The sequence below is a fragment of the Nanorana parkeri genome, unplaced genomic scaffold (genome assembly GCF_000935625.1).
Source record: "Nanorana parkeri isolate BGI_ZX_2015 unplaced genomic scaffold, ASM93562v1 scaffold2062, whole genome shotgun sequence".
In the NCBI taxonomy this organism is placed as follows: Eukaryota; Metazoa; Chordata; class Amphibia; order Anura; family Dicroglossidae; genus Nanorana; species Nanorana parkeri.
The window spans coordinates 208,532-220,587 of NW_017308330.1; the positions used below are offsets into that span (position 1 = coordinate 208,532).

The 12,056-nt window shown below is 42.6% G+C and overlaps 1 protein-coding gene across 1 annotated transcript in view; it reads left to right on the top strand.

The window, feature by feature from the left end:
• The window catches only part of LOC108800540 (DNA-directed RNA polymerase III subunit RPC1-like), a gene marked incomplete at its 3' end in the record, with an annotated part of 20,880 nt that overhangs the window by 6,523 nt on the left and 2,301 nt on the right, over positions 1-12,056 (top strand). The window contains exons 3-9 of the mRNA XM_018572530.1: positions 2,538-2,675; positions 3,460-3,631; positions 5,678-5,832; positions 6,065-6,304; positions 6,525-6,687; positions 10,078-10,214; positions 11,546-11,649. Coding sequence (XP_018428032.1) covers positions 2,538-2,675; positions 3,460-3,631; positions 5,678-5,832; positions 6,065-6,304; positions 6,525-6,687; positions 10,078-10,214; positions 11,546-11,649 — 1,109 coding nt within the window. The remainder of the gene's footprint in view (positions 1-2,537; positions 2,676-3,459; positions 3,632-5,677; positions 5,833-6,064; positions 6,305-6,524; positions 6,688-10,077; positions 10,215-11,545; positions 11,650-12,056) is intronic.

Below are 12,056 nucleotides of genomic sequence, written 5' to 3' on the forward strand. Positions count from 1 at the left end.
CAAATTTGCAAATGGGAGACAAAGTCCTTATCCATGAGCATGTTTGCGCCAGTGTCTCAAAAAAATGGAATAAAGCATGTGACAGCCAAGCAACTAACATTTTCTAAACGAGAGGCTAGGCAGGGCAGCCTACATGTTTTTGACAGGTTTGAAGTTAAAGGAGAACTATGAGGTGAGTGCTTTTCACTCACCTCATAGTTCTAGCCGACCTGTGACAATGAGACTGTCACAGGTCGGCTCAGTAGATCGGGAGGTGAGCGAACACATACCGGCGTTCGCTCACCTCTCGATCCTGTCACGGCTCTCTGCCGTGACAGGGGAGGGGCTGGATTCCCCCCTCCCCGCTCCGATCCGCCAGCGCTGACTGGCGGAACAGACGGGGGAGGGGGCGGGTACAGCTGGCTCTGCCTCTAGATAGGCAGAGCCAGCTGTCGGTCACGCAGCTGGGTGGATCCCGGCACAATTGTCGGGATCCGCTTCAGCTGCGGCGTCTCAGTATACCGCGAGCAGCTGCTTGCGGTATACTGGGGCGTCTCAGTACAGCAGCTGGGCGGATCCAGACATAATTGTCGGGATCCGCTTCAGCTGCGGCATCTCAGTATACCGCGAGCTACATCTCGCGGTATACTGAGCCTAGGGTGACGGGAGGACACTAGTTTGTGTCCTCCCGTTACCCTAAGGAGAACTATGGGGAAAAGCCTTAACCCCATAGTTCTCCTTTAGTTCTCCTTTAAGAGGCTATACCCCTTTAAGAGGCTATACCCAATCTATTGAGCAGGAAGACCAGTTGCAGCGCCTTTATTTTTAAATGATGTTTAGAGCTTGAGGCGTGATAACTTGATTCTCTGCTTGGCAGAATTGGCAAACATAGTGTATGTGTTTGAAAATGCAGACATGGTACAACTCTTGATTTTGGGCTTATGTCTGTATGTGCCTGGGCACTGTTTGAGTCGCATGAAAGTGCCAACAATCCTGCTGATCTTAGTAGGGGTCTGTCTGCAGCATGTTAGGGAGTTTAGCTACATACAGTATGCTACAATGAAAGTCACATTGTATGAAGGATTAATCCTTGACACTCAGCTTCCTTTATCTACCAGAGACCACAGAAACAAAAAAAATTGCTTTTCGAGAGAGGAATAATTGTTTTTGGTTTTTTTTTGGCCGAAAAGATTCTGCATGTCTCTTCTGCCAAACATCCTGACCTCCTAGCGATTTTTTTTTTTTTAACTGACTTTACTTGCGCTTTCATTGTATTTTTAAATACTTGTCTAAGGGCTAGTTCACACCAGATGCAATTGTGATGCAGTCCGTTCAGTTTGGCTGCTGCAGCCAAAATACATCACAATGCTTTCCTATGGGTTTTCTTGTGCTGTATTCACACCATTGCAGTCCATTCAGATGCAGTCAGAAAAAATACTGCTCGTCCTATTTTAGCTGCATCTAATCGCACCGGAACGCATCAAAAATGCATGCAAACGCATCAAAATGGAATGCAACCACACAAAAAAAACCACAATTGATTGTGTCATCATCCAGGGACTTCCTCTTTGTAGGTGCAGCCAACACTATCGCCATACCTGCAAACAAGGCAAGCATATCTGAGCTCCAAAGCAAACAAAGGATATGCTCTGACAGAAAAAAGGAAGTGACCAAATTGTCTAATTAGCATTTTACTAAAAAAAACAAACGCATCACAAACATGTCAAAACGGATCGCAATGCAACTGCGCAGACGCACGCAGTTGTGATGCAGTTTCTGGTGTGAACTAACATTTAAGCTGGCCATACACTGCTTAGATTTTAAAAAGAACTTTAGCTCGAAAGAACTTTCTTTCAACTTTTTATTAGTTGATGGGGGTCAAATCGATGATCGAATTAGACTGCAGTGACAGAGTAGGATGAAAAAAAAATTCTCAAACGAACAAAATTCTAATCGTGAATGTGGTTTTTGTTTGAAAAACTCCATTCATTCCAACTTCAAATCTTAAAGTCAAATAACATTTCTGTGGACATTCGTCAAGTTTCTGATGGTATTATCATGTGGTGAAGAAAGATCTTTCGTATGAACGTTCATTTAGAAAGCTACTAGTGTATGGCCAGCTTTAGTACCTAAATTTGGCTTGGTATCATCCCCTTGCAATCCCCTTTTACAGCAAAGCTTAAACTGGAAGGGGCAGAAGCAGCAAAAATGAACTTAATTGTCAGCACATGAACATTCACTTTCCTCTCAGCTTGTTCTTTGGTTATGCTGCAGAGTGACTAAGATAAGCTCATCAATCTACTTCTCCCTTACTTTCCAATCACAGGCGTTGGGCACAGAAAAGACCTAGTTGTACTAACTGCAGTAGAGAAAAGTCAGATCTCAGGCTGGCTGTGCTGTGTGAGGCTATGTAAATATCAGGAATGAAGGGAAATCAGTGTAAATCCTTTCACGGGTAAAACAGCCTCTTGGTATTTAAGCTGTTTGCCTGGAGTTCAGCAGTAAAGGTTAAAAACTATATAAAATCAAAGTCTAATTTTTACCTTTTGTATATTCAGGGTACAAGTGAGAAGGACCGACCCTGCCTGACTTGTGGGAAGAACTTGGCAGACTGTTTAGGTCACTATGGTTACCTTGATTTGGAGTTACCTTGCTTCCATGTAGGATACTTTAAAGCGGTTATTGGAATTTTACAGGTGAGAATCTTTTTTTTTTTTTTTCTAATGGATTGAATAGATTGCATTTATTTTTTGCTTTATTTACCTTTTTAAAGACATTTGTAATGAACAAAAGAAAATAGGAAACATACACACTTTACATCCCAGCTTCTCATGCCATCCTGGGTAAACGGGATCGCAAATCTCCAGAGAATGCTGTGCAGAGCACATTCTCAGGGATTTTGAAATCCACAACTTTTCCAGGATGATGAGTCAAGGTCCAATCAGGTCATTCTAACCTAAGGAGAATGCTGGAAGCTGCGATGTAAGGATAAGTGTTTTTTAGTATTATTTAGTTGTAAAAATTTAGAATAATGTAGTTTACCAGTCCTTTGATTTGTTGCCATTCATTTTAGGTTAAGAACATGTTCAGCAATTGCAGAAAATACCAGATTATCTTGTTGAAATATGGTGTCCTTGTCGCTTCCTGTGAACTGAGCTAATATTATAAGTGTTATACTTTCAAACTACCTTCTGTAAACTATGTATTCGACTCCCCATGTAATACTGATAAGTGAAGGAAGACATGTTTGTAGTCCAGGAGAGCAGCCTGGGTGCCAACCATACCTCCCTCCTTGGATACAGTGCAGTGAGTGGTCCGTGTAGCCACCCAAGGACAGGAAGTTTGTTATTTGAAGGATTACCAGGTAAAGCCTGAGCAAAAGAAAACTAATGTAGCCACCACATGTAACAACTGTTAAGCTGCAATATATTTTTTCTTTTTTTTGTGTTAGTGACTTGCGCTGCTTTTTTTTCCTTTTAGATGATCTGTAAAACTTGTTCCCACATTATGCTGACAGCAGAAGAGAGGAAACAGTTTTTGGACTTCCTAAAGAAGCCAGGTCTCACTTACCTGCAGAAGAGGAGCTTAAAGAAGAAAATTTCTGATAAATGTCGCAAGAAGACAATTTGTCTGCATTGCGGTGCCTTTAATGGTACAGAATTCTGGATCTCTTTCTTGACATCTTTTATTGTCCCACTTTTTTTGGAGTTGTTTTTAAGTGTTAAACTGGTAAATGTGTGCTTGTGCATGAATGGGCGAATTCAGGCTGAATGATTTTTTTTACCCCTGAGTGATTCATAACACAATAGTACGCCCAGTCATACAATATTTATCTGGACATGCATTTGGACTCTTTGAAATAGTTATGTGGAGGGAAGGACTATAAACTGATCCTTGCATTGGAGGTTGTGAGGCAGAGGGTGCTAATCTTAAACCATGTTGAAAAGAGTCAGAATTGGAGTCAATCCTAGACCATAACAAAAGAAAGGAGGCAAGCTGTTTGTTTAACATGGACTAGGGTGGTGAGGAGAGAAGGCAGAAAAGGTGATCATAAAGGAAGCAAAGTGGAAACTGATCTTGATAGGGTGGGGAGCGACAGGTTACAGTGGAACGTTGGGAGAGGCAAACTGGTAGCTGACTGAGGAGGGTAAAGAGAGAAAGCATGAGATAATCAAGGAAAGCAGAGGTAAAAGAATGGAGGCAGAAAAGAGATAATCATGGACTGGGGGTAGAGAAAAGAATAAGATCTGCTTGTACAGGGGAGGGGGGAGGCTGGTTTTTTTTATCATGGACCACTGAAAGAATAGGTAGGGTGGGACAGAGCATATCTAAGTGGTATAGGAGAAGAAGATTGTAACTAATAGGGGGGCAGAGCAAGAGCTGACCATGGACGGGCAAAATAAGATTATTGGTGAAGGGTAGAGGACAGAGAGAGAGAGAGAGAGAGAGAGACTGGCAGTTTGTGTTCACCCTGGCGGAGTATACATAGGAAGACGTTGTCAAGGATTGGTGGGTAAAAGAGCATAGCTGAGAGGATTGTGGGGAGGGCCACGTATGACCTGTCGTTTCCCTCCCTTTTTGAAGAAAATTGGGAGTTCTTACCCATCTAACATGGTGTTGTGGTGCAACTGTTTGCTTTAGCCATGACGCACCTCTGACAATGGGTAGGGCTTAGCTAAAGAGGTGTGGCTTAGTGGGAAGGGGTAAGGCTTATTGTCTGACATTTTAGTATTTGCTTGGAAGTTTGTTTCCATTATGGCAACCAGGGCACAGTGATAACAGTGTTCAGATACAACATACCACAGAATTGCCTTGTGAAGAGTAAGAAACTGTTAGTAAAACACAGAAGTCACATGTCTGAGTTTGTGATTGCGTATTGCTGACTTGAACAGATGGTATTGTGGAGTGCTCTGTGAACAGATGCAGACATGTTTAGTGTGGCAGCGAGGATGGATAGAGACTGTAGTGTGCTCAGTATGTGTAGAGCTTCCAGAGATAGTAGTGAAGATCGATGGAGATGCTGGTATAAAACATATTGTGCTGGTGCTAGAGTTGTTAGGGGGTGGACAATGGAGTACAAGATGGTGGGGAAAGGGGGGTTTGTACAGTAAATATGGAATGTTGCATATTGTGTATTCTTCTTTTGAGCCAGCAGGTTCAGCTTTAAAATGTTCATGCTTTTCTGTATAAAAAAATGTTTTACTGGACTCAATATCTCAAGCTGAAATTTACATGTACGTACGTGAGTGAACGACTCATCACAGAGACTACACTTTATCAGACAATTGTCTAAGATTTCAGTTAGAGAGCCTAAAAGCTGGTAGCTTCTCCTGTCTCGCTGTCTCTTTAGATAACAGAGGGGGAAATTTATAAAAACTGGAGCAGACAAAATCTGTAGCAGATGTGCATGGCAACCAATCAGCTTCTCTCTTCAGTTTGTTCAATTAAGTTTTGAAAATGACAAAGAAAGGCTGATTGGTTGCCTTGCACGGCCTGTGGTTGCCTCTGTCAAATCAGACACAGATTTTGTCTGCTTCAGTTTTGATGAGTTTCCTTCATAGTGCTTTTTATCCTGTCTTTTAATGACTGTAAAATGTGTGTGTGTATACACACAAATAAAACGGTATACTAAACAAGCTGTGTAAATTCACCCAAAACCTTATAGTTTCCTTTTTAATTCATGTTTTTACAATTTCAGGTCCAGTAAAGAAGTGTGGCTTACTTAAAATTATTCATGAAAAATACAAGACCACCAAAAAAGTTATAGACCCTCTGGTGTCCCAGTTCCTACAGTCCTTTGATACTGCAATCGAGCACAACAAAGAAGTGGAAGCTTTGTTAGTGCGTGCACAGGTACGTGCAATTTAAACTTTTAAAAAAACAGTCTCCTCTTCAAACTGATTACTGCGTTTTTGTTTTGTCATATGGATATCTGAACACACTTTATTTTAGTGTATTTTACATTTTCATATTCATATCTCTACAGAGTTATGGAAAGACGGCTTTACTGAAATGTTGATGTGTATGTTGAAACGCATATTTTAGTGATGCATTGATATGCGCTAATGGCTGTTAATCCATGCAGGAAAATCTAAACCCGCTTGTGGCGCTTCATATTTTGAGACGTATCCCAGATGAAGACGTTCCTCTGTTACTTATGAACCCAGAAGCTGCTAAGCCATGTGACCTTCTTCTCACAAGGCTGCTGGTTCCTCCACTCTGTATCCGACCCTCTGTTATCAGTGACCTGAAATCTGGAACTAATGAAGATGATCTCACAATGAAGTTGACAGAAATCATATTTTTAAATGATGTTATCAAGAAGGTAACCCATCTCGCGTACTCAAATGCCTGCTTATTGATAAATAAACCTTGTCAGAAACAGTCACTGACGTTTTGAAATGTCCCGGTGTTAAGGTGCAATTTCAAATGTTGGATGTCTTTTATAGCTTTATACATTGTTGCATGCTGTAGAGTTTTTACACCCATACAGTTTTAAGTGGTGTTTTTTAATGCTCTATTGTCTTTTTTTGTTTTTGTTTTAGCATAGAATCTCAGGAGCGAAAACCCAGATGATTATTGAAGACTGGGATTTTCTACAGCTGCAGTGTGCTTTGTACATCAATAGTGAACTGTCTGGCATTCCCATGAATATGGCTCCCAAAAAATGGACACGTGGCTTTGTTCAAAGGCTAAAGGGAAAACAAGGTGAAATACTTGTTCCTAGATCCTTAATACACAAGTCCAGTTATGGGCAGGAGTGGGTAGGCCATAGCTTGTCTTTGAAAACTGAAGTCTATATTTACATAGTGCGGTTAAAAAAAAGTCGGAGCTTAACCTTTTGAGTTCCAGGATAGCAACCTGCGTGATGATTGGCTCCTCCTTCTACAGGAAACACAATTGAGAACAGTTTAAAATACCTCCCACCCCCTCTCATCCCTCAGTTTCGATTGGGTTTCCTACCATCCAGGCTGCGTCATGTTTCTTTCCTGACCAGCTGGACTATGGAATCGCTGGTCCCCCTCTGTGCTGCTCTGCTTATGGTATGGTTCCCTGAGGCTTTGCTGTAGGTGCGGAGGGTTTTCCCTGTGCTACCTCCAGGTTCTCATCTTCCTCCGTTTGAGTGGATGACTCCTGATGCCCTGGCTGAAAAGCCCTGTCTAAGCCGGTTTGTGCTGCGGATTGCTGTGTGTCCGCCTGGAGCGGGAGTCTGAGGCGGAAGGTGCACGGGGTGGAGCTGTGCATTCCAGGCCTTATTCTGGGTGCCAACGTCATTTTCAGCAGTGGACAAAGCTGAACGTCACTTCTGCTGCCTGCTTCTCTGCACAAGGACGCCAAATCCAGCTTCACATTCATTATAGGCAGCTACTAGTGATCCAAGACCGTTTGGGGAAGAAAGCCGCTGCTGCTAACATGGAAGAGGGAAAGCAGACGGACATCGTATCCAGAACCAAGATGATGGCAAGCATTTACCATGCTGTCTGGGGGTTCTGGGCGAACAGTGGTTAGCATTAAGGGGGCACTAAAAGGGTTCCTCTTTTTAGGATCCATCTCTATCTGCAAAGCCGGGTCACCCAGTGTCTGTTCCACTGTCTGTCCCAGTTCCTAAGCAAATCACTAGGCGCTGCTGCAGCTTTAACCATAAGCTTCCTTCTGGTTATGATGAGCCTATTTAAACCAAGAAGAAGTAACAGGAAATTGAGAGCCTTCTTTTCCCGGAGAAAGAAATGGGGATCTTTGGGCATAGATGTGTTGGCTCAGGATTGGACCTCCAGCCTGGGGTATGCCTTCCCTCCTCTGCTTCCTCGGATTCTACAAAAATTGAACCACTCGAGTTGCTATCTTATTCTGATTGCCCCTTGGTAGCCCAAGAGGACTTGGTTCACGGATTTTCTATTGAGGTCTGTTTTACCTCCTTGGGGTCTACCTTCCAGGAGGGATCTTCTGCCTCAAGGACCAGTGTTGCATCCAAACCCGAATTTTTTTCAGTTGACTGCATGGTTCTTGAGATTGTTAGAACAAAATGGATGTTTAGATAAGGTGACAAGACATTCTTCTTTCTACGGTAGTAGAAAGTTAGTAACTAGGAAAATCTATGCCAAAGTGTGGAAGGTCTTTTCTTGGTGTGTGCAAGCATCCTTTTAAACCTTTTTCTAGCATTTCTATTAAGAGGTTAAAAATTACTTTTTGTTTTGCTAGCCATTACCTCATCTAGAAGAGTTGGAGATCTCCAGGCATTTATCATTAAAGATCCTTACCTTGTCATTCTTCCTGATCCTCAGGCCAGGCCCTTTATATTTGGTGTTTGGAAAGAGGTGTTCCATACTCTAGACGCTATCTTCTTCGATATTTAGAAGTTACTAGAATTTTTAGAAAATCCAGTCATTTTATTTGTTTTATTTATTGGTGCCAGAAAAGGTTTAGGGATGCACCGATATATCGGCCGAAAATTGCACTTTTGGCTAAATGCCGAAAGTGCCATTTTCCTGCTGATACATTGGCGCATCCCTGCTTTCTTTCCTCCCCGCTGGGCGCTGCTCTGTGACAGCCAAGCGCTGCGGGAGGAGAGCGATGTGAGGGGGCGGCGTCTCTCCTCCCTCAACGCTCAGCCTCCTATCACAGTCTGGCAGAGCGGTGTGTGGGCGGAGACAGCCCGTGCTGTCACAGGAGGCTGAGCTCTCCTCCCTGCTCCGCTCGCTCAGCCCCCGGTGACGGCATGTCAGAGAGGAGAGCGGGTACAAACACTCGGCGATCAGTGATCGCTGAGTGACTGTAGATAATTGAGGACATGGTATGTGTACTATATCCTCAATTATGAATGAATGGGAAGTGATCTGCATCACCTCCTGTTCATTCATAGTTGTAGTTACAGTAAACACACAATGTTCTCAAGTTATGAATGAACAGGAACACTCAGAGGATTCCTGTTCATTGATAACAGAGGCTGCAGAAAAAGAGATGGAAGACTGTGTCCTCAATCTCTTTTTCCATTTTAAAAGGGAAATATCAGGGGTCTGTTTAGACCCCTAATATTTCCCCAAAGCCCCTAAAAGTAAAGTAAAAAATTGATAAATATAATTTTTTTAAAGTTTATAAAAAATAAATAAAAATAAAATATTGGAAAAAAAAATTTGAAAATTAAAAGCTTTCGGTTTCGGCCTGACAGTTTGTTTTTTTTTTGTTTCGGTTTTGACATTTCCATTTCAGTGCACCTCTAGTTTGTATGCATCTAGAACTTCTATAGCCAGACGCATTAGACAGACCATTGTTTGTGTATAGATCAGAGAATCAGGTTTTGCCTAGTTCACTAGGGCTCACTATACTAGGTCTTTAGCCACCTCCTGGGCAGAAAGAGCTGAGGCTTCGGTGGAACAGATCTGCACAGCAGCTGTTTGGTCAAGACAGGATACCTTCCTCAAGCATTACAGAGGGAAAATTCTGTCACAACAGGACCTTGCTTTCAGGAGAAGAGTACTACAATCTGTAGTCCCGCCCTGAGAAGGTAGGCTTGTGGGTGTGCTTGCTTATCCTCTCAGGTTGCCGTCCTGGAAGATGATTGGAGAAATGCTCTGTTAGACTGACCGGTAACGATATTTCTGTTAATCTTCCAGGAGGGCAAGCCTACTTCGCACCCAGGAGTATTCTGCTGTGTTATTTGATTTGGGTGAATGTTTTTCCCTCGTGCACTGGTGTTTGGTATTCTACTTTTATCTCAACTGAGGGACGAGGGTGGGGTGGGAGGTATTTTTAAACTGTTCTCAATTGTGTTTCCTGTAGATGGAGGAGCCAATCATCTCTCAAGTTGCAGTTTTGGAAGATTCATAGAAATACTGTTACAGGCAAGCCTAACGGAGCATTTGCAGAATATGGCATCCCAGATAGCCTGCAGGATTTACAGACCTTGCAATTCACCAAGTTTATTCTGGATGCAGATCTACTAATAGCATCTTTCCTAGTCCCTGGCCTATCTACACAGAAACAAAACAAAGTTGTGTACTTGCCGGGGGCTTCATTATGATGACTGCAAAAAGTGTGCTCATTAAAGGAGTTGCTGGATTGTTACTTGTGCTTGGTAAACTTCAATATTTTTTGTTACAGGTCGGTTCAGAGGAAACCTTTCTGGTAAAAGAGTAGATTTCTCTGGCCGTACTGTCATTTCCCCAGACCCAAATCTGCGTATAGATGAGGTGGCGGTTCCTGTTCATGTGGCAAAAATTTTGACTTTTCCTGAAAAGGTGATTATACAGTTATTTTGTTTAAAAATAGCTCTTCCAGACTTAATGCTTCTTTTATCCCCCTCTATGCTTTTGTGCAAGCATTATTTCTGCACCCAGTATGTTTAGTTATTAGCATCTCCCAGCTAAATCTTTAGTACTTGTTATATTTTGGATATTGTTTTGTGTGACTTAATAATTTATTTGACTTTTTGTTGAAGTAAAACTAAATAAGAGGGCTAATGTGAATATATCACTGGGAAGTCTGCATGAATAAAAGCTGCACTACAGGATTAAAGCCACCACTAAAATATATTAAAGGAGAACTATGACATGAGTGATTTCCACTCACGTCATAGTTCTAAGCCGACCTGTGACAAAGAGACTGTCACAGGTTGGCTCAGTAGATCGGGAGGTGAGGGAAAACATACCGGGTTCCCTCACCTCTTGATCCTGTCACGGCTCTCTGCCGTGACAGGGGGAGGGGCTGGATTCCACTCTCCCCGCTCCGATCTGCCAGCGGTGACTGGCGGAACGGACGGGGGAGGGGGCGGGTACAGCTGGCTCTGCCTCTAGATAGGCAGAGCCAGCTGTCACTCACGCAGCTGGGCGGATCCCGTCATCTAAGTCGGGATCCGCTCCAGCTGCGGCGTCTCAGTATACCGCGAGATGTAGCTCGCGGTATACTGAGCTTAGGGTGACGGGAGGACGCTAGTTTGTGTCCTCCCGTTACCCCAAGGGGAACTATGGGGAAAAACACTGACCCCATAGTTCTCCTTTAACCATTCTGATACAAGACAGATCACCTAAAAGCCAAGGCTGGGTGTGCGTGGCAAGGTATTTCTAAAGGTGCCCATACACTGCACGATTCTCGTATGAGAATCGTGGGAAATCCCGCGATCGTACAAGAATCGTGCAGTGTGAATGAAGACGTGCGACCGTTTCTACTGTACGGTCGCACATCTTTTGTCTAAGGAGCATTCTAGAAAACCAGCCGAAAATCTTACGATTTTCGGCTGGTTTGAATGATGGTCGGGAGACAAATGCCGAACGCATGCGCGCACACTGCCCCTTCAGCATTGCGGTCATCGCAAGCCCGCCCCTTAGGGGGGCGGGCTTGCGATGATTGCAAGTACGATCTGCCTGTCCAAGATCGTACGTTTGGGCAGATGGGCAGATCGTACGTTTTTAATTACTTTACAACCATGTAAAGTATGGTTGTAAAGTGTATGGCCACCTTTACATGTGACTAGTTAATTTTAAAAATGGGGCTTAAGCATTACATATTGCTTTATGCTACACTATTTTTTTGTGTTGGCAACATTTTGTAATTTTATTTATTTTTTATGCAGGTTAACAGCGCAAATATTAATTTTATGCGGAAACTTGTCCAAAGTGGACCAGATGTTCATCCAGGAGCCAACTTTATTCAGCAAAGACATACCCAGATGAAAAGGTTAGCCTCCTACCTTTGTGCCTGTGTTCAGATCTGTTTGTCTCCATCAAGTGAAGCTGATATATATACAGTGGCTTGCAAAAGCATTCACATTTTTCCTTTTTTTGTTGCATTACCATTTGGAATTAAAATGGATTTGTATTATATGCAAAAGACATACACAAAATAGTCCAAAATGGTGAAATGGGCAAATCAAATTACTTGTTTTTAAAAATTATAAAAAAATAAAAGCCGTAAAAGTGGTGTGTGCATATGTATTTACCCCCTTTTGCTATGAAGCCCCTACATAACATCTGGTGCAACCAATTACCTTCAGAAGTCGCATAATTAGATAAATAAAGACCACCTGTGTGCAATCTAAGTCGCATGATCTCAGTTTGTGTGTATAATATATATATATATATATA